We start from the raw sequence: 24344 nt of genomic DNA on the forward strand, positions 1-24344 counted from the left end.
TGACTAATGGTGGGAGTTTGGCGAGTTCTTGGATGGAGAAATGGTAAAGAAAAATGAAGAATGAAGGAGTTTGGTAGAGGAAGACGGGAAAATTAGGGATGATAAGATGGAGTAGGGAATTGTTTGGTTCACTATGGGAAGATGAAGTTCCTAGGAAGTTAAGTTCATGTGAATTTGTAATTCATGTGAATTGTAAAAATGTTGTTTGGTTGTCATATGGGAAATGAATTCATGTGGAAAGTTGTACTTACCAATGGGAGGCTAGGTAAGCAACTTCCTACATTATGGAGGAATTGCAGTTCCTTGGGAAGTTCTAATTCCCATGAAATGGGGAACCAAACAACATCATATTTAAGCAATTCATGGGAATTTCTACTTCCCATGGTTTTAGAGGGCAACCAAACAACCCCTAGAGCTTGTGACGTGATGGAGTAGAGGAAGGGTAAATGTTATGAGAAAACAAATGATTACTCAGTAAAATAATATATAAAATGTACCCTACAGAGCACAACTTATGTCATACACAATAGAGTATCAGGGGTTAGGTAAGCAACTTCCTACATTATGGGAGAGTAGGGGATTCTAAATCCTTTGTTTGGATTTATTTTCGCTATCTATTTTAGTTGGGTGTGAGAGGCGTCTCAAGTCAGTCTTAAACAAGAATTGATGCTTTAGATTGGTTTGGGCCAAAAAGTAATGTTCGAGGCGCGGAGTAGTTGGGTACCTGGCGCTTCTAAAAAAAGGGAGTTGGACGTAATGGGCTGCCGTAGAAGGGGTGGGGCAAGTAATGGTAGAAAAGAAGGGAAGTGAGGGTTTTTGGAAGATTAATTAATTAAAAGCTCTTTGAAGCCTTTGAAGTTTGAAGGGATTGGATAATGCAGTGAGCTAAGAGAGAGGGAGAGGGAGGGAGAGAGAGAGAGAGGGGTAGAAATGGAAGGAGTGAAGGTATGGTTATGGAGGCATTCCTACTCGTCGTGTCTGCAATGGAAGCACCTTGACCTGTTCCAATCCAACAAATTGAAACCCCGACGCAGCTTCACAGTCGCATGTTCTTCTTCTTCTTCTGATGTGAAGCAATTAGACCGCCGCCGTCGACAGTCATCTACCTCGACATCCACATCCGACAGAGAGGCGGTTCGGTCTATCCGTATTGAGAAGGTAGAAGAATTAAGAAGTCAGGGTATCGAGCCTTATGCCTACAAATGGGATAGGACTCACACTGCCACGGAGCTCCAGTCTCTTTACCAAGAGTTGCTGCCCGGCCACGAGTCTCCGGAACAGGTATCCGTCTCCGGTCGTATCCTCGCTCGCCGTGCTTTTGGAAAACTAGCATTTATGACCCTCCGAGATCACTCCGGCACTATCCAGCTTTACTTTGAAAAGGATTTCCTCCAATCTCCTTCCTTTGATCTCCTTAAATCACTCGTTGACGTTGGTGATTTCCTTGGCGCTTCCGGTTCTTTGAAAAGGACCGATAAAGGCGAGCTCTCCGTTCGAGTCTCTTCTTTTGCCATCCTCACTAAATCCCTACTTCCCCTCCCTGATAAATACCATGGCCTCACTGACCTTGATAAGCGCTACCGCCAACGCTATGTCGACATGATTGCTAACCCTCAAGTTGCCGCCGTTTTTCGCAATCGAGCTAAAGTACGTCTTTCTTTATTTATTTATTTATTTAATATAGTCAATTCAATTCTGTGCTGATTTTATCCTGTTTCAGTAGATTATGTCAGTAATTCGAAAGACAGTGGAATCCTATGACTTTGTTGAAGTTGAAACTCCCGTTCTGCAGGTTTCTACTTGTTCATTACTCTCTATATACTTGTGCCCTTAGTGCTAACATTGTCTTCAACTAGAGGTAAACGCAACCGGTGCCAGCTTTTGTAAATCAGATTACATTCTGCATAACTCTACTTGTTAGTTAACTACTTTTATCCATTAGGGAGAAGTGGGCGGAGCAGAAGCAAGGCCGTTTGTTACATATCATAACTCGTTAGGACGGGATCTCTATTTGAGAATAGCTACCGAGCTCCACTTGAAGAGGATGCTGGTGAGTCTTCTCCTGTCCTTTACAAAATTTCAGCAAAATCACCTATCACTGTGTAAACTGTCTTTAAGACTTCTGCTGGATATGGGATTTACAAAATAAGAGAGGCAAGGGAGAGAGAGGAAATCTATTTCCATTGTTGAGATATATCTGTTCTCCTTCCCTCTAATAAATCAAATCCATCTAGAATTTGAAATGTCAACAAAAGAATTCTAAGACTGAAATAGTACATTGTAGTATGTGTCCTTGTTTTCTACAACTCCTCTCATAAAGGTGTCTTAATTGTTGTCTTTATTTTTCTTTCTTCACTGAGAATGTGGCTGGTGTAACCTCTGAATTTGCTAAAATAGGTTGGGGGATTTGAAAAGGTTTATGAAATCGGACGAATATTCAGAAATGAAGGCATTTCAACTCGGCACAATCCCGAGTTTACCACCATAGAGGTGATAAACTTTCTCAATGCCATTAACATCTTATTTCCTTCACTTCCACTTCCCTATCAGTTCTTGGACTCCCTCTCCTGATATTCATTTATTCGTTCTGCTTTGTAGATGTATGAAGCATATTCTGATTATGAGAGCATGATGACCATGGCGGAAGAAATTGTCACTCAGTGTGCTCTTTCAGTTCAAGGAAAACTTACAATAGATTATCAGGTAACTTACTTCCATTTAGAAATCCGATGAATATTTGTTTATGCGTATGTACAAATGCGTCATTTATGTGGGGTTTGCATATAAAGCCACCCCATCTGAAATATTTATGCCTTTTCCTTACCTTTTCCCAACGTCCAAAATTAACTGTAAACTTTCTAGCTGTTCTGGCCTCTGACTTTTCCCCTACCGATGATTACATGCTCAATGTCTTGTTTAGAAGTGAGACATTCATTATGGTGTGTGGCATGACTTGTTTGTCATCTCTTTTTCTTTCCTCTTAGTATATTTTTTCTTGTTTAAAATAATAATGGGTTATTTCTTGACCACTCCAAAATAGTTTAGGGAAATTAAGCGCCCATGCTAATTCATGAATAAGTTTGCCGTCTTACTTTTGACATCTGAGGCTTAGCTGAAAATATACCAAAATGCTGACAGTTTGCTATCAAGGTTACTGATGTGAGAAGCAGACTGATCCACAATGTTATTCTGGAATCAGTGTTGTCTGCACTCAGTTTGATTTTGAGTGACAAGATTGTTTTCAAGTAATTAGTCTTAGAGGTATAAAACCATCCCGAATAGATAGTCCCCATCTTTGTTAGTCAATTCCAAATTCCAATGGAATAAAAAACTCGTTATTATTTGGTTTTGGACTATGATGAAATAAAGCAAAATGACTCACTAAACCGGTTGTGCTTCTTTTTATTGTGAAGTAAAAGTCATTCAATGAAGCTCTTGACGCGTTTCCCATCTTGGGTCATTCGGAAACAACCTCTGTGTTGCTAGCACAAGGGTAAGGTTGTGTCCATCCAACCCCTCCTTATCCCGCACTTGAGGCACTGTTGTTGTTGTTGACTTTGTTGGTCAATTCATGTTACCTTTTACCATTATTTTCTGCAAAGATATGTTGAGATCAAAGGCCTAGGAATGAGGACAATATATTTCTGATGGAGGAGGCATTTGTCTTGAAATTAAAGCCATCATTTTCTCCCAGGGAACAGATATATCCTTACAAAGGCCTTGGAAAAGAGAGACTATGCATAATCTTGTAAAAGAAGCCTCAGGAATCAATTTCAGTGAGTTTGGAGATAATGTCAAAGCTGCAAAGGAAGTTACTTTGACAAAACTGGGAAACATTTTTGGGGATAAGGAGATATCTGCCGTTAGTAATTGCTCGTCAGTTGGGCATGTACTTAATGAGGTAGGCCCCATAACTTTACTCTAGATATGCATCATTGTTATGTATTTGTAGCACATAACACCAAAATACCAATCTTATTTGGAATAGTCTTGAATGCTCTGTTAATAATCTCTTACGAGCTGACTGTTTCTTTGTTTAAGGTCTTTCTATATCGTTGACTTGAATTAACTAGCACTGATATGCGCTGAAGCTTTTTAATATGATTTATACAGGTATTTGAAATAGTGGTTGAGCCAACACTTATCCAACCTACATTTGTTTTGGATTACCCCATTGAGATATCTCCTCTAGCGAAACCTCACAGAAGGTAACAAAATTGTGAACTTGTCTCGTTTATTTGAAAATGACGAGGATATATCAAGTTTCATATGAAATTTGAATGCCTAATTTTTATCTAGTTTTTTTCATTCTATGAACCCCAGTTTACCTCGTTTATTCCCTGCTGATGGTCCCAGACTCCAGAGTAACTTTTGTTTATTTACTCCCTCCTTTCCACTTTTACTGTCCCTTTCCCCTTAAAATTTATTCCAAATTAATTGTCTACTTCGTAAATTTAGTATGGTTAATGAATGAACTACCAACATTACCCCTAATTTATTAATAACTACCAATCTTTCCATCAACATGACATTGTCCCCATTATCTTTAATTCAAGGGGTAGGGTTGTTATTTTACCACTTCCTTAAATCTTTCCCAAAATAGAAATGGGGACAATAATAGTGGATGGAGGGAGTATCTGACATATGATGATTTAGAAACTCTTTGATATTATTTGCTACAAATATCTGACATAATGAACTAGAAACTCTTTGCAAGTTAACTCAAACAACTGGCATGCTAAGGAGGGGTCGAATACGAAGCCCCGTCATCAAATTCTCAAATCACGTAGAAGACACCTGCTGAAAATTTTCTCGGTTGTGTGCTCATTAAGAATTTGTTAGAATAGGTGATATAGTGATGGACCACTTGAACTTATGCTCCTTTTTTCCTGAAAAGATTACTCCGTATAATTTAACCTTAGGCAAATAAAGTGAATATTTCATTCCATGGTTTATGTTGCAATGTTTATCTTAACTAAAGTTTCATCCGTTCAGCTTGTGTTGCCATTTGTCGTTTGTCTTTGGGTAATTTGTCGTTTGCTTGGTACTACTATTGCAGCTCTTCGGGTTTGACTGAGAGGTTTGAACTGTTCATATGTGGCCGGGAACTAGCAAACGCGTTCTCTGAGTTAACCGATCCTATGGATCAGGTAATTCTTGGACCAACTACCTTCCTCTACAACATACTCCGTTAATTACCAATCTTTATGTTATTTTTGACTCATGCTTCAACGTGGACTTTGTAATCACTTCCCTTACCCAAAAAAATTGTGGACTTTGGATTCTTACATTTAAAAAAGTAGAGATTGACACTCGAAATCCTCTGGCCTGACTTCTTATTTCAAATATCCGTCTGTTTTGCATCAGATACCTTGAATCTCTCACTCTTTTCCCTTCATTTGCACTATCAACTAATTAGATAATTTGAAAAGTTATTTGTTCCGTCTCCAGAGGTCACGTCTGGAAGAGCAAGTAAGGCAGCATAACCAAAAGAAGCAAACTACGCCTGATCTTAAGGACGATGAAAGTGAAAATGATATGTATGAGGTGACTCTTGATGAGGACTTTCTGACCGCATTGGAGTACGGGATGCCTCCGGCTTCTGGAATGGTTTGTTGACTTGCAATAATCACAGTTCTAGCTTTCTTAATCAGTATTTTTAAAACCGTATGTCGTTATGGGTTTGATATTTGTGGTTGTTGATATAACAACATTACCCTAAAGAGCCCCGCAATTTACGGGCTAAAAGAAGGTTGGATATAAGTCACCTTACCCCTGTGATAATTCAGAGAGACTAATTCCAGATGACGCAAACTGAAAAATTCACTAAAGTATTGCATCCAATGACGCTACTCCACAATAAAAGCCGAGATTAGTTTGCCATTTTGCGCCAAAGAATAATGAGTCTTTGGCTCCTTTTGGAAATGAAAATTTGCATTGGTTGATATTTTCTTTTTCATAAATTTATGGACTGAGGGAAACACAATCGCTATTATTTTTTTGCGCGAATTCTTCTTGAGTGCGGGGTTAGGAGTTTCAGTTTCTGAAAACATACTCCCTCTATAATGAAGTGTTCTTGTATTCTCTTTCAGGACGTAATATCCTCAGCAAATTTTTTCTATCAATTTTACCCGAATATCCTCACAAGTATTTTATTTACAGAAGATGCCAGTACTAACCTACTAACCCATAAATTAAGCCCCATAATATGATTAACCTACCTTGTAAACCTTGCCCTTATTTCTCCACCTACCAGCCACATGACCCTATCCTTCCCCCTTTCCCCGTCCTCCCTTACCACCAGCGACACCACCTCTCCCTCTCCCTTCTCTGGCCATCTAACCTTCATCACCGTCAATTTGCCCACCCTCAGCCTCCCTTACTACCAACCTCCTTCACTGCCAACCTGACCCACCACTGGTCATCTCCAACTCTGGCCTACACCACCACCTACCTCCCCTAATACGGCCCCCTTCAATCTCCTATCCTACCTCCTATGATAGTATGATTCTTGACCTCTCCTTTCTGATCTCTCGCTCCGACTTCTCAGCGTCAATCGTCCCGAGCTCAGACCTCCCCAGTTCCATCTTCCGTACCCGCGATCTAGATCTTCTCCACGAGGTTACGCCCTTTCCCTCTGCGATGTACCACCACCAGCCTTCCTTAACGATGCATGGTTGTGGTCAAAGTGTCAAACGAGTGATTGTGGAGTTGGGGGAATGGAGGTTAGGTTAGGCTGCAGTTGGAGTGTACGGTGGGACTGCTGTTTGGGTTTGGAGAAATATGGTCATTGAATACTCTTTTCTTAATCGATGTACCAAAAAGAAAGTGGAAGAACACTCCTCAGAGGGAGTAATATTTAAAGAGGAAACCAAATGAAGCAGTTTTTTCATACTTGAATGTGAATGGCGTATTCAAGACCAAATTAGTTTGTGGTCGCCAGGGTAACGGTTGTAAAGTATTTTGCTGTGCGCCTAAGCAGGTCTGGTTTCACTCACATAGGAAATAAAAAGGAAAAAAACAGTAGAGTAGAGAAGTAGATCACAGATTCACAGTATAGTGATCTATATATGTTTCGAGAGGCAAACTGTAGTAAAGTGTGCTATTATGTTTATGTGGATGTCGGTTACTCCAAATGAATGTTAAAGCTATGGTCTATCTTCTTTAAATATAGTTCGGATAAACTAATCACTAGAAGTTTGTTCTCACAGGGGCTGGGAATTGACAGACTAGTAATGCTATTGACAAACTCTGCAAGTATCCGGGATGTTATTGCCTTCCCTGTTTTGAAGGTTCAGCAACAAGACTAAGGCAGCAACTGTGTTTATCAGTTTTCAGAGATACACCCTGAATTCTCAAGTGTGTGTGTAAATGCTGCTATCAGTAAGCTCACATTGACTCACACGAGTATATGACGGTACTATTCAAGTACAGAGTGTGTGCATTGTTTGAGCATTAATATTGTGATGAGTGAATCATTTAAACAAAAATGTCGGACAGAGAATAGAAGAAGACAAACGCAGGGCTTTGAAAGGAGAAAAGAACAAGGTGATGATTGATGGAGCTCTCATGTTTTTTTTTGTTTTTTTTTTTTTGCTGCTTTTGATAAAGTAAGAAAACTAGATTGTCAGATTGATCCTCAAAGGTAGGATCAACCTCGTTGTTGAGGAGACTAAGAGACATTTAGTAGCATTAACGATATTCTCTTTGATGAATGATGAACGATGAATGATTCATCAAATCTTTTCAGGAGGGTCTTGGACTCTTGGGAGTCTGTAGAGGTTTGCCAGATCTGGATCTGTCCGGATTCTCTGTGCATACATAATGGTAGTAGTGCTAAGCATTTGGGGAAACGCAAGGAAGGTATTAGTGGTAGACAATGTAAACATATCCTTGCTTCAGAGCATCTTCAGGGGCAGATTAGCCAACTTGTATCTACCAAAAGTGATAAAAATAGTACAGCAAGCCACATTGTAATCCTTCCCATGCTTCATCAGGTGTGGGCATTGATCCCTATTCGGCTATTCCCTACCAACCCGAACTTCTCCTGTGATTCCTATTCACAGAAAAAATATTCCGACTTATATTTATATCAATGTGCGTTCGAGTGTGAGAAATGGTCATGATATCTATTCACAGAACAAATATTCATCTTATCGTGATTAAGACCCAAAATAAAACCTTGAAATTTGAGTTTTCAAAATATCCCGATACAAAGCTCTTAGCAAAATGTTTCAAGTCATACAAATCCATGTATATTTGAGTTATGGTCGCGATTTTTTCACAAAATAAATCTTCATACCATGATTTGTTTGCCTCACAAAGCAAAATTTCAAATTTGGTTAATTAACATATTCTAAGAACAAGTACAGATCCCGCGGTATTGATAGAGTTTTTATTTTTTAGGATATTATTTATATATTTTAAATCGACACCTCAATAATATTTAATATTTCACTCAGTTGTATTTTGATATGAAATAAAAAAAAACCGAAATGTAAAACTAATCAAAGATATTGAGTAAATTTATGAAATGTGTATTTTTTATGAAAATACTTTTTTTTTTTACCATAAAACTACAGATTTCATTTTATAAATGTTTTCCAACTATTTTAATGAATATTTCTTGTCAAGAAACTAATAGTAAGTATGTGTCGAATTATTATCTAAAATAATAATCCTTGCATTATGAAAATTTCGCAACGTATAGTGTATAGTTTAATACCAATTTCATTTATTATAATGTATAGTTTAATATCAATTTTATTTTATTATAGTGAAAAAAAAACAAAATTTTGAATTTAATTAAAAGATTAGAGTTTAATTATATAAGATGATATTTTAAGGAAAAAAAATAATATTTTATTAAAGGAAAGTTTCACTTGTTTCCTTGTTGAGATATGTGCATTTTGGAGGGAAAACTAAAAGAATTTTTATTCTCTTAGTAGATGCAAACTTTTGAGTTATGTAAATAGATGTATGTTTGAGTTATGGTTTTGGTTCCTTCACAAAAAAAATATTTTATGAATATGTACAACAAACAAAAAACTTCGATGGTGGATCTTAAAAATATCTTAAAAGTCGAGACCTATACCAAAATGCAAGCTTTCCCTATCATTTAATCGGTTAGTCTTTTGTAAAATGGATAAAAATAACCAAATTAATGGGTAAAAATAGTACTAGTATTAAAATAACCATTTTACAATAAGTAGATTTAAATAGCTCAAAAACATTTTAACAGAACAAGCAAAGCGTGTTGTTTATGACGGATAATGACTGACTCACAATATGCAAGTGGGGCGCTCCATTTTTGTCCCACTTGCCGTCCCACTTGCAATTGTGTGAAAAAGCCACAACTTCTTAGTATCCGCCACAAATGAGAAATTGCCAAGAACAAGATTCTTAGAGTGACAAAGGGTGTAGCCTGTAGGTAGTTGGATAGGGCCACGTATTTGTGTTTGTGGGAAATACGGCTTACAAGTTATATGAGGTGCTGCACACTGCGCCGAGCGGAAGCAAGCGGCTTAACAATTACAGGTATCTCTTTCTCTTTCATCATCATCATCATCATCATCATTAATTTATTCAATTGAAATCAATTACGGAGTACATTACTCTAATAAGTGTTTTGAATTAGATTTTATAATTAGAGATTTTAGCAATGTCAGGTGGTTCAGTAATGTGGAGTTCAAGCATCAAGTGTTGTTATTCCAGTTTGGCAACGGTATTTCACTTTAAATAAGTAATTACTGTTGTTCTTCTGCCTTGCTTTACTTGCTGCTATAATCTGATACGGAATACTCTATTTTGTTGTTGTCTTCCAGAGATGGTACTGTACAGGAGACTCAACCACTTTACTTCCTCTTCTCATTCCCTTTATTTTTTTTTACAATCCCTAATTCATTCTCCACTTTTAGCCAACATTCAGATTCAGTGCCGGTAGCAGGTACCACCACTACCACTGATCGTAGGCAACTCATTGTCTCATTTCTTACACTAACTGCTGGACCTTCCCTCGTCTCGCCTCATTTCGCTGCTGCTGCCTCTCAATTTGCTGATAGTGAGCTTCTCTTCTCTTCTCTTCTCGTCTCTTCTTAATGCACCCACACATGCTCTTTTCTATTTTTCTCACGTCTTTTATTTCAATTTCAGTGCCAGCTCTTAGGGGAAAAGATTATGGCAAGACCAAGATGCGATATCCTGACTACACTCAAACTCTTTCTGGTCTTCAGTTTAAGGTTATCCTACACTTTTTAACTTTTACAGAGTATTTATTACCCTTGTACCTTCTTCTATCTCATTCTCATCAACCTTTCTACTTTCTTAATGCAGGATCTCAGAATGGGAAACGGGCCTAACCCAAACATAGGGGACATTGTCGTGGTAGGTCAACCTTCTGCATCATTTACAATCTTTATGCCTATGACTCTATCCATCACATTCACTTTTTAATTCCTGATGCATTTGTAAGATTTCATCTGCCATCTGAAATCATTCTTATCATGTTTTGCCTAATTTGTTACAAGCTTTCCATGAACTGATATACGCTTGATTTTATAAGTCGTCGAGTCTGCTGCTGTTTTTGTTTTCTACTGGAATCAGTGGCTTAATTTTATGTGCTTTGGGACATCAAGAATTCAAGACGTTTCTGGCTGTTATTCCATAGCTCTTTCAAGTTTCAACAACATTTTCTTTGAAATTGCACTTGAATGCTTTCTACGTTACACCAATAGTTTAATACTCCCTCCATTCCAATTTCAACTAGGGCCATTCTGAATTTCTCATTAGCTGTTTTTACTTTTTTTTTTCTTTTTTTTTTTGCGGTTCTCTTTTATTCAAGGAGAACGATAACATATCATGGCAACTTTCAGGTGGATTGGGCTGGTTACACCATAGGGTATTATGGTCGTATATTTGAAGCTCGAAATAAGACAAAGGGTGGTTCTTTTGAGGTATGACTTTGTTTTTGCTAAAAGCTCTCTTGCCCTCATTTTTCTTGAAACATGCAATGAATGGTCAGTGTGCAATGTGTTTGTGGCTTTCTATAATGCAGGGAGATGACAAGGAGTTTTTCAAATTCAGAATAGGATCGAATGAGGTGAGAGCCTTTATATTCTGTATTGAATATGGATTTCTATTTTCTATACTTATTCTAGAGTCTCATTTTTGCCTTTTAACTTTTTCTGTTTGCGCAACTTCCTTTCTAATGCACTTGGCATTGGATTCACCATATTTTGCTGTTCAAAAAATCGCTGATTACTCCCATTTAACTTTGATAATGAAATAGATGTTGAATGAGATGAATATCTTGTGACGACCTGTCAGGTCGGGCGGGTCGAGTCATACGGGCCTCGGATCAGGTTAGGAGAATACGGGTCAGGGAAAAAGTTTATGACGTCTTTTATTTTATCATTTTCAGCCGAAAAAACATACGTTTTAAAATTAAATCATATTTAATATTAATAATATGATTATATATATTCATTATTTGTCATACTTATATTAAGACATTAATAGAACTAAATTTATTTTAATAATTATTTTATTATTTAATGATATAAAATTGATTTTTAAATTAAATTTTTAATTAAAAATATTACAATAATTATTTTTATATTTATTATTTCAAATCTAATATACAACTATTAATATTTTAATAATATTCTTGATTTATCTTTGATCCATCGGGTCGGATCGGGTATCATTTTGGGTTGCGGCCTTGCGGGTCAATATTTACGGGTCTTTGGGTCTTTAATCCTAAATAACCGGGTCGGGTTTACGGGTCATATGATAACTATTCGAAATTACTTTTTCACACACGAATTTTAATTTTTTACACACTTTTTCATTAACTTTCCATCTATTACCCTTCTTACCTAAAAGGCTAAAACTGAGCTAATTAACTCCTATATCAACCTTTTTTCTTCCAAAAACGTAATCTAATTGTTTCTTTAACTTCAATAATGGATCCTAATTCCGAAATTAACATAGTTTATTTGTTTGGTAAATGATTTATCATAGTTTATTTTCATCTTGAGTTTTATTTGATTTATCATAGTTTATTTGTTTGGTAAATGATTAAACTTTGGAGCAGCAAATCAAGAAACGTTGAGGTAAAATGAATACAACAGTTATTATCCAATTCCACACTGTCACTCACATGAATTTGCCCCTGTGGTTCGTGAAGTTGTTTCCCACTTTCCCTGCCACGTCTTATCAATTCTTCTCTTCCTTTTTTCCCCTTTTCGTTATACGGTTATTTTGGCAGAGTGGCCGAGGCGGAATATGTCGGAGGGTGAGGTAGATCGATGGGTGTGGAGGGAAGGAGTTGCGTAATTGATTTTGAGCAAGGAAGATGAGAAAATATGACAAGGCTTAATTCGTAAAAAATGTATGTGAAAGAGTGAAGTTTGTATGCGAAAAAACACAACCCAATTTACTACTCGAGAAAAAGTACTTGCGTATAATAATCACACTTGATAATTTTACATTGTATCTCTACGTATTTGGGGAGAAATTGAACTAAAAGTTGCCATCGGTTGTCTTTGCATTTTAAATTGAACTCAAAGTTGCCATATGTTAACTCAAAAATGGTAATACAAGTTGTCTTTGCGGCATAACTATATTTGTTTTTTGGATGATATTCTATTCACTATGCTATAAAATACAACCAATAAAGCACTATATTTTAGCCTAAAGTCCTAAATCCTAGTATATTTTTAGACTCAAGCTTGCCATTCCTCTAGTTTTAAAACTACACCTGTTGAAACTGTTGGGTTTCAAAATCTCATTTTAATTACATATCAAATATGTGGTTTAAAGTTTAGTCATAAAACTTGTAGATCTTATGCATGCATAACTTTAAAATTAGTAAGAAGAAATCGTCTTCCTTACATTGTTGAATTTCGGCTATTTGGGCACAAGAGAGGTCTCCTTCCTCCTCTTGTTCTTGAGTTTTCCAAAATGGATGAACAAGATTCAAGGATAGAATCTTCTCCCCAAGGATTGTGCCATGACAATCACTCTTAATCTTTATATTAATATGATCTAGTATTAAGTATAAGGACCTTAAAATTTGACACAAATAATCTATTTTGTTCTTGGATTTTCGGCCAAGAGAGATGAATTTTGTGAGTTTTTGCTCTTTAGTTTTCACAAAACTTAGAGAGAATAAAAGTAGAACAACTAAAAAAATATCACATAATAATGTAGTGTATTAGAATGAATTTTTTAGAAGAGAAAACTCTTCTAAAAGGGGGCATGGGGAGCCGGTTGGGGTATGTGGTAGAGTGCCCAATGTGGGCACTTTAAATCCCACAATTTGTCTTCACAAGACTAGTAGGCATGCAAGCCTAAAGCACTAGGTCATTATTGTGTTTTTAGCATATTATATAAACAACACAACAACAACCCCAATGCTCCCAATTTTCGGTCCATTTGTTATAAAATGGGTGACCATTTTATTTTGTCAATTTGTCACATGTGACATATAAGACATGTTGAAATATAATGCATTTTTAACTTCTTAAAAATCATTACATTAATAAAATAAGTCACATACAAAATCAACTAGTAATTCACAATTACATATACTTAAAATAGGTCATGGAATTATAAATCACAACAACTTGTATTTATAATAAATCATTCATTCTTATTTCAATTGTTTCATAAACAATAAATAAATCTAAGTAATAAAACAATTTAATTACTTAGACCGAATCTTATTTAATCGAATTACAATAAGACGCGTAATTTTTACTCACAAAATCGTTTGTCAATTTTAAGGAATACGATTAATTAAATAATCAATTAAGAGCGTTGCCATAGAGGCATGACCTTAGGGGATCAACTGATCACCACCGTCGTACGACAGTAATGTCAAACTCTAGTCAGCCAATCATTACCGATATGTGTTGGATCAGTTGACAATAAAATATTACTTTCCCTCATGTATTCTTAATATGAGATTTAAACATGTGATTGACAATGTGATCGCATTATTGTCGGGGACACTTACTCCAACAAAGACGACACTAAAAATGTTCACAAACATTAAAATGCACACCCTATTATGAATAATAACATCAAAATAAGCAGGCATTGGTGGAACTATAGGATATTCATGGGCAATATGGTGGATGTTGGAAAGAAAGCCTGTCTTAGGCGTGCCTTGTAGACAAGGCTCACCTAACATGGCTAAGTAGTACACACTTTCCATATCTTTTTCTTTTACTAGATGTTTAAATATGATATTTCTTTTCCTCAATATTCCTAACTTGTACTCTTTTACATGTTAGCCGATTTGAAAACTCCTAAAAAGGGCGTTGTTGCCCAAAATGTTATTTGGAAATACAAATTTGTTTTTATCATCAATTACATTACAATAACATTATTCACTCGCAAATTGCGGCGGAAGGAGGAGTCAGATGTACGTAGTCTTACCCTTGTGCCAACGGCACAAAGTTCCCGAATGACCCAAGATGAAAATTGCGTAGACAACTGCATTGAATGACCGCTACTTCACAAGAGAAACAAGCGCAGTACTTTAATGAGTCATTTTGATTTACTCCATCATAATCCATAACCAAAGTGTTATGAGTCTTTGACTCCATTGGAAATATGGACAATTATCATCAATTACATTATTCTTTGAAAAATTTTACTCATTTAAATTGTTTTACCATTAATTGGGGTTTTGAAAGATCAAACAAACAATTCACTCTGGTGACCGTGATTTGGTTTCTGTGGGTGGTGGGTGACTGATGTGGGTGACGCGGCTGTGTTTTGGTCGTGTGCGGTGGTGGTGGAGGAACTCACAGCTAGCGGTGGTGGGGGTCCTAATTGGTGGTTTATTTTTTCTTAAGTTGAACGGCGAGGAAAAAAAATTGATGGAGTGAATGAGATGTAAAAATGAGAGGGGTAAAAGAGTCATAGTTGTATATGAAAGAGTAATTTGTGTACATGAAAGAACATCACCCTAATTAATTTGGTGTGAACTAAGAGGGAAGATGGGACAATGAAAATGAGATGGAGGGAGTATGATACGGAGTAGTAAATATCGTAAAATGGTCAGCCATCATTCCTCCTCTTTTAAGTTTTCTATGCTTAGATGTACTAAAAATCTTGTCTGAAGCTAAAACATTGTAAAGTGATCCATGTCTCTATGCAGGTCATTCCAGCATTTGAGGAGGCTGTCATAGGAATGTCTCTGGGTGGAATCAGAAGGTACTTTGTGCTTTTCATACTGCAAACAGAAGGTACAACGTGTATCACTCAGTTTGGATGTTATTACGTCTAGCATACGTTGATATAATGTATACTCCATCTATTCAGAAAAGCATTTGTCTATCCATTTCTAGTCTAAATATGTTATTGTCGCTGGCAGAAAGTGTAGTGGTAGTGGTGGTGGTGTATTAGTGGGCTCATTGATCTAATAAATAAGTTTGGTTTATTCCTAATACCCGTGCAGAAAAGTGGAGGATGAAAATTGATTTGTGGGATTAGATGAAAATATGTGGGGAAAGATAAGAATTTGGAATGATTAAAGTATACTTGCAGAATGTAGCATGGTGGATAAGATAAGAATTATATACCTTATGTCGCTTTGGCGTTTAAGTTAGCAAGGAAGCTTTGGCAAAGTCAGCTTCATGGGACATATTTTGAATTGTAAACTTCCTTCCCATTCCCATGGCTGGTTTGTTAGATTGGAAAAACCTTGGAGAAGATTGTAAGGCTGAGTGAGAATTTGAGGTTTATTGTGCTCTCCCCACCCCACCCCACCCAGCCAACAAGTAGCTGGAGGCGCTACGAGTCGCTCGCATCAGGACGTGGTTGAAAGTTCGTTAGTGCAAACTTCTATCTGGCTCATCCATAGCGGAATGGGATTCATTCGCTGCCTAGGTAGCCGGAGTTCGCTACCTAAAACGGTGTAGTCAGCGAACTCCTGAGCAGGTGTAATGTTGTGTTACGGAGCGGATGAAGAGAATAGAAGTACCTAGAAATGGGGACGCACTTGAAAGAAAACAATGGAAGCTTGGGAGCCATGGGTTAAGAAGTACAAGAAGATGAGGTTGTGTGTAGTTATTTTATTTTTATTAAAAAAAAGTGCTAAACTTTTGGGGAATAGGAAAATTTGATTTTTTTTCTTGCTTTTAATAGAAGAGAAAATGTACAGATAGGTGTTACAAAAAAAAAACTTACCTTGTTTCTTTGTGAATATTTTTCTTTAAAAGAGGTGGGAGTTTGGTACGGTGGTACCAGTAGGTGACTGGTGAGTAGGCCTGATCTGAATTTGAATATATTGTTTTTATTACTTTCTATTTCATCTAGCCGACCATAAATCATTTTGGGACTAAGGCTCTGATGTTGTTGTTTCGATGATGATGTTTCTATTCCATCTGAAAATGAATTAATTCAGAAGTACACGTTATTCGAACTTAGTTTAGAAGAGAAGGCTATTTCATCCAATAATAAACTACGAACCATATAAGTTATTACACTGGCTGTGCATATTGCCCTAATGATTTATGGGCAGCTATTTCATCCAACAATAAACTACAAGCCATATAACACTGGCTGTGCATTTGGCCCTTATACACAAGTTACTGTGGGGTGTGCTTACTTGTTGTAAGGCACCACTCAACTTGATTTAGACAAAAAAAAACATTCTGAACCGTATCTATTCCAGTTTTATTTTTTCTCTAAACTTTTCCTTTTACCTGCTTCTACTGTCCATTGGTAAATTTTCTCTCCTTTTCTCTGGCCATTATTTTTCTCCTCGTTCTTCTCTGTTCTATTCTCCTCTGAATTATGTTCTACTATGTTTTGAATGGAATTATCCTTTATTTTCTGTGCGGTTCTGTGATAATAAATGTTTCATAGATGACAATATGAGTTGCTATATGAAAATTAATTATTTCTTCTCATTGATATTTTTGATGTGATTTTATGTTTATTTTTTTTGCAAGTATCGTATAAGGGTTGAATTAATATAAAAACTTGTAGAAAAAAGTATAATACGTGATGAATTAAATAGGCCGAAGCTGGAGCTGCCAAGTGAAGTGGGCAGTTGGTAAGCTGTGTTAGTTTGTTACAGAGTTTGTCAGATTGTTTGGTGTAGTTGCAGAAATACAGTTGCAGCAACATTACAGAACTCGCCTTTCATTTTCTCTGTAGAGCCTTAGGTTACCTTTATAGTATTTCAGCTTTAGCACAAATAATACAAGCAATCATCCCAAATCTTTTTTCTTTGTGGGATTTTTGTGATTGTTCCAATTCATAACTTCCCTTCCGGATTCTACCCTCGATTCTGACAATTGGTAGTAGAAGCTTGGTCCTAGTATCTTTCCTTTTGCCATTGATACATCTTTCTTGGATCTTTGAATAGCCTACCTTTCTGCTATTAAATAACCACGAAAGCTTGAAACCACCATTATAACACATCAACTAGACGTTGAAATATCATGGAGTATAAAACGAAGTTTATGGAGCAATAAATGGATGACTTAAGAAGGAAATTGAAGGAGCAATCTACACATTAAAAGCGGATATATAACTGCAGCTACCAGGGGTTTGTGAGGAAAGAGGCACATTGAACCTGCCCGTGATTATAAACCACCAGAACATACATCAACATCAACATCAACATCAACATCAACATCAGAGCCTTAATCCCAAAATGATTTGGGGTGAGCTGACATGAATCATCCTTTAGAGCCGTCCATGGGTGACGCACACCTCAAAATGCGAAAAAAAAAAGAAAAGGGAAAAATGAAAAAGAAAAGGGAGAGCGAAACATAATACAAAGTCAAGGTAAATTTATAGGTTTTATAATAAACCACCAGAACCTCCGAGCCTTAAATTCCAAAATTATTTGTGGTCCGCATGTGAAGGGGTTTGTGAGGAAGAGCTTCAACCCATATAAATGTTACATGTGAGTATCTCAGATCGAAGAAAAATGAGAATTAATTACTTTACAAGCCATTGGAGCTTATCCTTGTGTAGCCGTTGATTTTGGATGAAATCTCTTTTGGGCTCATGAAGCAAACTCCCATGGGTGCGGCCTAGGCTTGTGTGAGTTATGTCACTATTTTTACATGATGAGATAAAACGAAACAAATGAAAAAACTTAACGATTGATGTAACATTGACAGTGCTAAGTCATATCGCCACATTAAGAAAACGTTTATAACCAAACAACCTAAGCTAGTAGCTAGGGAAGTACGGTATCGATCCCCGGGGAAAGGAGATGAGAAGGGAGATGATTGTAAGGTTGTCTAAACTTGCTTGTTTTGGGTGTGAGTTTGAACTGAACTAAGAAAATAAAATAAAGCAAAATAACTAAGATAGAGAAAAGATAAGTTAAGGGAGGAAACTTGGGTACTAACCCGACCCGTTTTTCAGGGTCAAGATCCGTAAATTTCGATCCGGCGACCCGTTTGACCCAAACCCAAAATGACCTTATTTTAGGGTCGAGACCCGACCCGAACGGGTCAACCCGTTGGGTCAAATATTATATTTGAAAAAATAGTTAAAAGATTATTTTTTTTATTACTTAAAATTACAAAAACGATTAGAAAGTTATTTTTTTTTAACTTTTATAATATTTAATAATAAAATAATTAGTAAAAATAATTTATTTTAATAATTATGTCAATATAATTAATGTAAACATTGAATATGGTTAAAATATTAATTTTAAATATGTTTCACATTTTTAAAAAATATTTCTTTGATTAAAAAAATCGTTAAAAATTATTTCTTGACCCGTATTCTGACCCTAACCGTACCCGTGACCCGACATATATTTGACCCGGCCCGTATGACCTGACCCGCCCGGCCCATTTGACAGGTCTAGGTTCAAATGATGAATGGTGACTCCCTAGACTAGGGCTCTCATAACTTAACAAAGTTAATCTACCAAGCACCATGATTTTGTAACAAGGGTAAGTGTTGATACACTCAAAACCAATGATATAAGAGATAATCGAATAGCAAGACGAGTCAAGCAATTCAAACACTACATGTGGTTTATGCTTATGGGTAATCAATTCATAATCAAACCTAAAGGCAATCAACCAAGACCATCCATTTTAACCATCATAATCCCCCTGAGACCCAAGATTAGACAACTCACTAGACATAATTAAATTAACACTAAATACTTTAATAACTATTTCAAACATGCTTAAAAGCAAAGTAAAGCAATAAAGATTAAAACTTTTAGATAATTAACAAGGAACAATGAAACTAAAAGGGAAAGATGAGATCTTTACCAATAAAAAGAAGTTGAATGCAAGAGGAGGGAACTTGAACTAAACCAAAAGATGAACTTTAACATAAATAGACTAACTATTACATGATTAAAGCTAAGCTAAAGACTAAACTAGATCAAGGGTTATTCCTAATGTGAGAGAGATCCTCAAAAATTACAAAGGGGTATTAATACCCGTAGGAACTTGGAAGAAGAAAGCTGAAGAACGTTGAACCGGGTGAACTCGGAGGACTATTTTAGTTGATTAAACCATAAAAGTTTTAGAACTAATACTATATTGTTTACGTATCAACAAAAAATGTTGTTATTAATCGACTTTTTTGTTAATATCTAAACATCTTCGCCCATTTCTATCTCCCAACCACCATCACTTTCCTTCATTTTTTAGTTTATTTAAGCTCTCTATTACTTTACAGTTATCCCATCCCAAACGAGCCCTAATAATTTAAGAAATAAAGATGATGTTGTGGCATCGATGGTGAGGTGTTAGTATTTCGCTGTAATGGGCAAAGTTCAAGGATTGTGGTATGCATTTCGCTTTGTTTTTTTTTTTTCAATTATTTTGACCCTCTTGAAATTGAGACTGGCTCCACCACTTTTTGTACGATTATCTTTCCATAGGCCTTATACTATACACAAAATCTCATTTGTGACGGCACGTATCCGTCACTTTGGAGTGACGCATACCATTTTCTCTCACAAATGACCCAAATAGAGGAGAGAGGGAAGCACATGGGGGTGCCCCCACATTGTCCCCCCTATCCGTTTTGTGAGTGGCATTACCTGTCACTTGCTCCGACCCGTCTTCAGCAAGACTAATTGTATACTATATCACAGTGTCAAGTAATGTTTTAATTTAGGAGGAGTATTAACTAAAGGGAACGGTTGTCTCATGTTCATTGGCAAATTTAATGGGACGTGAGTCATGTCCCATTAAATTTGCCACACTGTGACTATGTAAGTAGACAAAAAATCAAAGATCTGCCAGTAGACTTGGTCTAGTGTCTTAGCTAGTATTTGTTCGACTTTGCGATTTTGCAGGATTGTAGTGCCCCCGGAATTGGGATACCCTGAAAATGATTACAACAAGAAGGGACCTAGGCCAGCTACGTTTTCGGTATTGTTGAGATTTACCGTTCTTTGATTACCTTTGCACGTCCTTGTTTGAAATTGTTGACGCATTTCTCTCTGCAGGGACAAAGGGCGTTGGATTTTGTGTTGAGGAACCAAGGATTGATAGACAAGACACTGTTATTTGATATTGAGCTTCTTAAAATCATACGGAACTAGAAAATCATTCCCGACTGAAGTATGATCGATGTGTATATGATGAACCAAGGAGCTCTACGTACTGTCTATGTTATGATAGAGTCGCCATCCAATTTATATTATTCGTTTTTGGGTAAATTGTAAATGAAAACTTATATATTGTCCCTCCATTCCACTCAATTTCTATTCATTTGGGTTTTGCATTGCAAATGTATTAGGAAAATTATTATTTTGTTCTATTTCACAACTTCATCGCAAACGGTATTGCTTTTTCACATACGCCTTCTACTCTTTCACATACGTAGTTTACAATATTACCCTTCTCATTTCTTTCTTACTTTACCCAATCAATTTTTTTCCTCCCTTTCATAATCCTCCCTTCACCATTAAATCACCACCATTCATGTCCATTAACCACCACACACCTCCATTAACTACCACATCGCCGAAAACCTATTACTCTGGCCGACCCCACACCTGCCGGACCTCGGCCAGCCACCCCTCCGACTGCCGACACTCCCCAATTTGCTCAGAAAAACACAAGTGACGTAAATTACAACTACTCAATCGTTACGGAGGCATACAACAGTCCATGGCTTGTACTTCTCCAAGAACCACGGTATGATGGCAAGAAATATTCTCTGGGATACTAATGGCTCGACACAAATGGGCCACATTTCTCAACTGCGTAGTTAAGCCAACTCACTGTCTCAGAATTAGTGAGTACTTGAAGACACGAAATAATGGAAAAGGTTCAAAATTCAAACTTTCTACATACAAAAACTAACAATCCACAATGAGTCCTGCTCCGACCACCGTCGTCCACCATGCCCCTGCCCCGAACACCATAGTCCATCAAACATAATAGAAGAACTTTTAGTGTAATTATAAACCCTAATTTTAAGACAAAATAATTAATAAACAATAAACACGTTTTTAATAATTGCTAAACAAATTAGTATTCATTGATTGAAGAATTTGAAGAATTGTAATCCATTGTTCAAGTTTTGGAAGAATTAGGTTTTAATTTTAGGGAAAATGGTATATAAAAAAACCTATTTTGTTTAGATTTAGGAAAAGGGTAGAGGATGGAAACTTTATGAAAAAAAGTATGTGAAAGAGTAAAAGACGTATGTGAAAGAGCAACACCCCATCGCAAATTGCTCCAGGTCTCAACCCTTTAACGCCCACCCTCGCACCACCCTCACATTATCATGCTTCAAGTATTCTGTAAATGGGTCCCAATATCTCTTCCTAAAAAATTTATAGTAATGTCCATAGTCAGATGTATCATTTGGAATGGAGCGTTAATACAAGTTACAGACGCATCAACTTCAGAATAGCTAACTACATTCGGAGTAATTAATAGAGATGAAAGTGAGAATTCTGAGAAATGAAAGAGCAAACGAGTTGAGTCAGGTGGCCGTCTGGCATATTATGTCATTTAGAAATTATAGATAATCTGATCCAGGAAGATTCATTTTATTTTGTAGCCTTTGGGATGCTTTTTCTTGCCTACATACACACATACATACATACACATACATACATACATACATACATACATACATACCCAGTTTTTTTAATTATTTCTAATTATTTCTGAGCTGAACGATGGAACCTTCACTTCTTACATGTGCTGGAATAATGCACTGAGTTTACATACAGTACAAGTTTGAGAGCCTGAATACAAGTTGTGAATTGATCTGTACACAAAAATACTCTGTGTTTTGAGCATAGAATATAGTGATGAGTGGAGCATAGGAATACAAAAAAATGAATAGAAGAAGAAGTGATGATTGATGAATGATATCGGAGGTTAGTTTTTGAAAAGACCAAAGAGAGATTTAATAGCATTGACGGCACTCTCGTTGATGAAGGATTCATCAAATCTTTTCATGAGTGTCTCAAAGTCGGGAGATGTCCTAAGGTTTGCGAGATCTGGGTCACTTCGGATTCTCTGTATGTACATTACAAATATATACTCCACCAGTAAGCAAGCAATTGTAGTAATTAATACTAGTATCCGTAGTAGTAGGAAATGGAAATGGAAATGGAAATGGAAATGCAAGTAAGTACCTTGAAGTCTTCATATCCTTGTTTCAAAGCATCTTCAAGAGCTGATAAGCTAGCTTGAATCTGCCAGTCAGTGAGTCAGTCAGTCATATTGCAGAGTAATAAATAATCTTATCTACCCAAAGTAGAAATGTAATACTAATATAAAAGCAAGCTACCTGATTAAGCTTGGAATAACAACAAGCCACATTGTAACTGGCCACTGATGCTTCATCAGGGGTAGGCATTGATCCCAGTACCGACTCGAACTTCTCCCGTGCTTCCTCATACTTCCCCGCCCTTTTATTAAAACAAATCAAATTAATTAATTAATTAATTAATTATAGTATATTGTGGGCATTGGCAGGGTAGTACTGACTTGTATAGCTGTAGGCCTTCCACAAGGTCTTTTTCCCTCCCTTTTTTCTGTTCCATTTTCCTCTGGTAATTTTGGAGCTACATATTATTATAACAAACTCTCTACTGTTAGTAATTTCTATAGATAGATAGATTTATTTATTAATAATGAAAATTTGAAAAGAAAAGAAAGAAAACAACTGACTTGAATCTCTCGGACACGATTAGAAATGAAACCGGAATTCCTCTCGGCTCGGATGATTTCCTTTTCGGAAAGCTGGCCTCCAGAGCCATAATCAAGGTTGCCAAATCGCTTCTGCATTTTCATATAAAGAGGACCAATCCTCTGGCGAATGGTGTACATAGTTCTCCCGTATTCAGCAGCAGGCCATAATTCAGTTCCAAACACGGCGCTCGTCGCAATAACCTTGTCACCCACCGTAAATTTGCCGGTCCTATCCGCGGATAGCCCAGGGGCGATGGCATCTATATAAGTACCTCCGTCTCTGCCTTTGGCAAACCTCAATCCGTAAGGCTGTTCAATTTCAACTTCATATTCTTCGTAAGTCTCTTCATCTGAATTTTCTTCATCAGAAGCGGCAGCAGCAGCAGCGGCTTTGAGATGGAGAAACCTGAAGGAGGTGTTGGTATTGGAAATGAGGGTTACATGTGGTGTTGGTATTGGAAAGTGAAGTTTAGCAGAGGATACAGGTTTGATCAAGGACCAACGACTGAGGGTGTTCATGGTTTGGTAGAGATGCACATTGCTTGCGGCCGTTGCCATGGCTTACAAATTAATTAGTCGTGCTGCTGTAAAGACTGTAACAAAGATTACAAATTAGGCTTGATCTAGGGATGTCAATGGGGCAGGACAAAAGGCAGCAACCTAAAAGCATTGAAAAACAACGAAGAATAATTGAAAAGTAATTTTTACCTGGAATAGAAATAGAATTAAGATGGCAGCAGGCAGCAGCAGTAGCAAGCTAAGCATGAACAAGGATCAAGTGGTTATGAGGGGCAGTATCAGTAGGATGCCTTTTGGATAAACGCTCTACATTTTTTTTTTTTTTTTCCTTTTGTGGTGGAGCTGCTCTCAAACTTTTGTGAATGCCAATGGTAAGATTAGCCACTAATTTATTTTCTTTCCTTAAATTCTCTTTAAATAGAAGGGAATAATAAGAGAGGGTAAACCTCGATTATTAGTATTCTATCTATTTAGGACAATATCATACTCTCCCTCCCAGTCACTATAATGTTCCCTCTTTCCCAAAACGGATTATTCAACTAATGTTCCCCTTTCTATTTTTAGAAACTTTTACTCTTATTTTATTCCTTCCTCTCTCCTATCATCAAACCCCACACAACTCTTTTACTCCTATTTTATTAC

At 36.7% G+C, this 24344-nt stretch overlaps 3 protein-coding genes across 10 annotated transcripts; 2 read left to right on the forward strand and 1 right to left on the reverse strand.

Moving 5' to 3' along the window:
- The first annotated feature begins 864 nt into the window (after positions 1-864).
- On the forward strand, positions 865-7749 carry LOC141638209 (lysine--tRNA ligase, chloroplastic/mitochondrial-like). Of its 2 annotated transcripts, XM_074447612.1 has the most exons (10): positions 865-1647; positions 1724-1792; positions 1943-2050; positions 2398-2490; positions 2599-2703; positions 3695-3901; positions 4114-4208; positions 5060-5150; positions 5452-5610; positions 7212-7749. In XM_074447612.1, exons 1-10 carry the CDS (start codon positions 931-933, stop codon positions 7308-7310), a joined length of 1743 nt encoding a protein of 580 aa, XP_074303713.1. In that variant the 5' UTR covers positions 865-930; the 3' UTR covers positions 7311-7749. The 2 variants fall into 2 exon arrangements, with proteins under 2 accessions (XP_074303713.1, XP_074303714.1); XM_074447613.1 differs by lacking the exon at positions 1724-1792 and having other exon boundaries at positions 891-1647.
- Positions 7750-9321: 1572 nt separating this feature from the next.
- On the forward strand, positions 9322-20748 carry LOC141638214 (peptidyl-prolyl cis-trans isomerase FKBP19, chloroplastic-like). Of its 7 annotated transcripts, none has more exons than XM_074447624.1 (10): positions 9322-9537; positions 9669-9724; positions 9918-10060; positions 10153-10238; positions 10333-10383; positions 10872-10952; positions 11054-11098; positions 15173-15228; positions 20318-20393; positions 20471-20748. In XM_074447624.1, coding segments are annotated over exons 3-10 (492 nt in total). In that variant the 5' UTR covers positions 9322-9537; positions 9669-9724; positions 9918-10059; the 3' UTR covers positions 20567-20748. The 7 variants fall into 7 exon arrangements, 6 of the variants coding, with proteins under 6 accessions (XP_074303725.1, XP_074303724.1, XP_074303726.1 ...); XM_074447623.1 differs by having other exon boundaries at positions 9433-9537; positions 9660-9724; XM_074447625.1 differs by having other exon boundaries at positions 9444-9537; positions 9825-10060.
- A 1405-nt stretch (positions 20749-22153) lies between these two features.
- Positions 22154-24032, reverse strand: LOC141638215 (protein MET1, chloroplastic-like). The gene is made up of 6 exons (XM_074447628.1): positions 23892-24032; positions 23163-23776; positions 22980-23056; positions 22780-22900; positions 22625-22684; positions 22154-22505 (listed from the first exon to the last, which is right to left on the reverse strand). Exons 2-6 carry the CDS (start codon positions 23739-23741, stop codon positions 22365-22367), a joined length of 978 nt encoding a protein of 325 aa, XP_074303729.1. The 5' UTR covers positions 23742-23776; positions 23892-24032; the 3' UTR covers positions 22154-22364.
- Positions 24033-24344: the final 312 nt, after the last annotated feature.

This window comes from Silene latifolia, unplaced genomic scaffold (assembly GCF_048544455.1).
Source record: "Silene latifolia isolate original U9 population unplaced genomic scaffold, ASM4854445v1 scaffold_199, whole genome shotgun sequence".
NCBI classification, from domain to species: Eukaryota; Viridiplantae; Streptophyta; class Magnoliopsida; order Caryophyllales; family Caryophyllaceae; genus Silene; species Silene latifolia.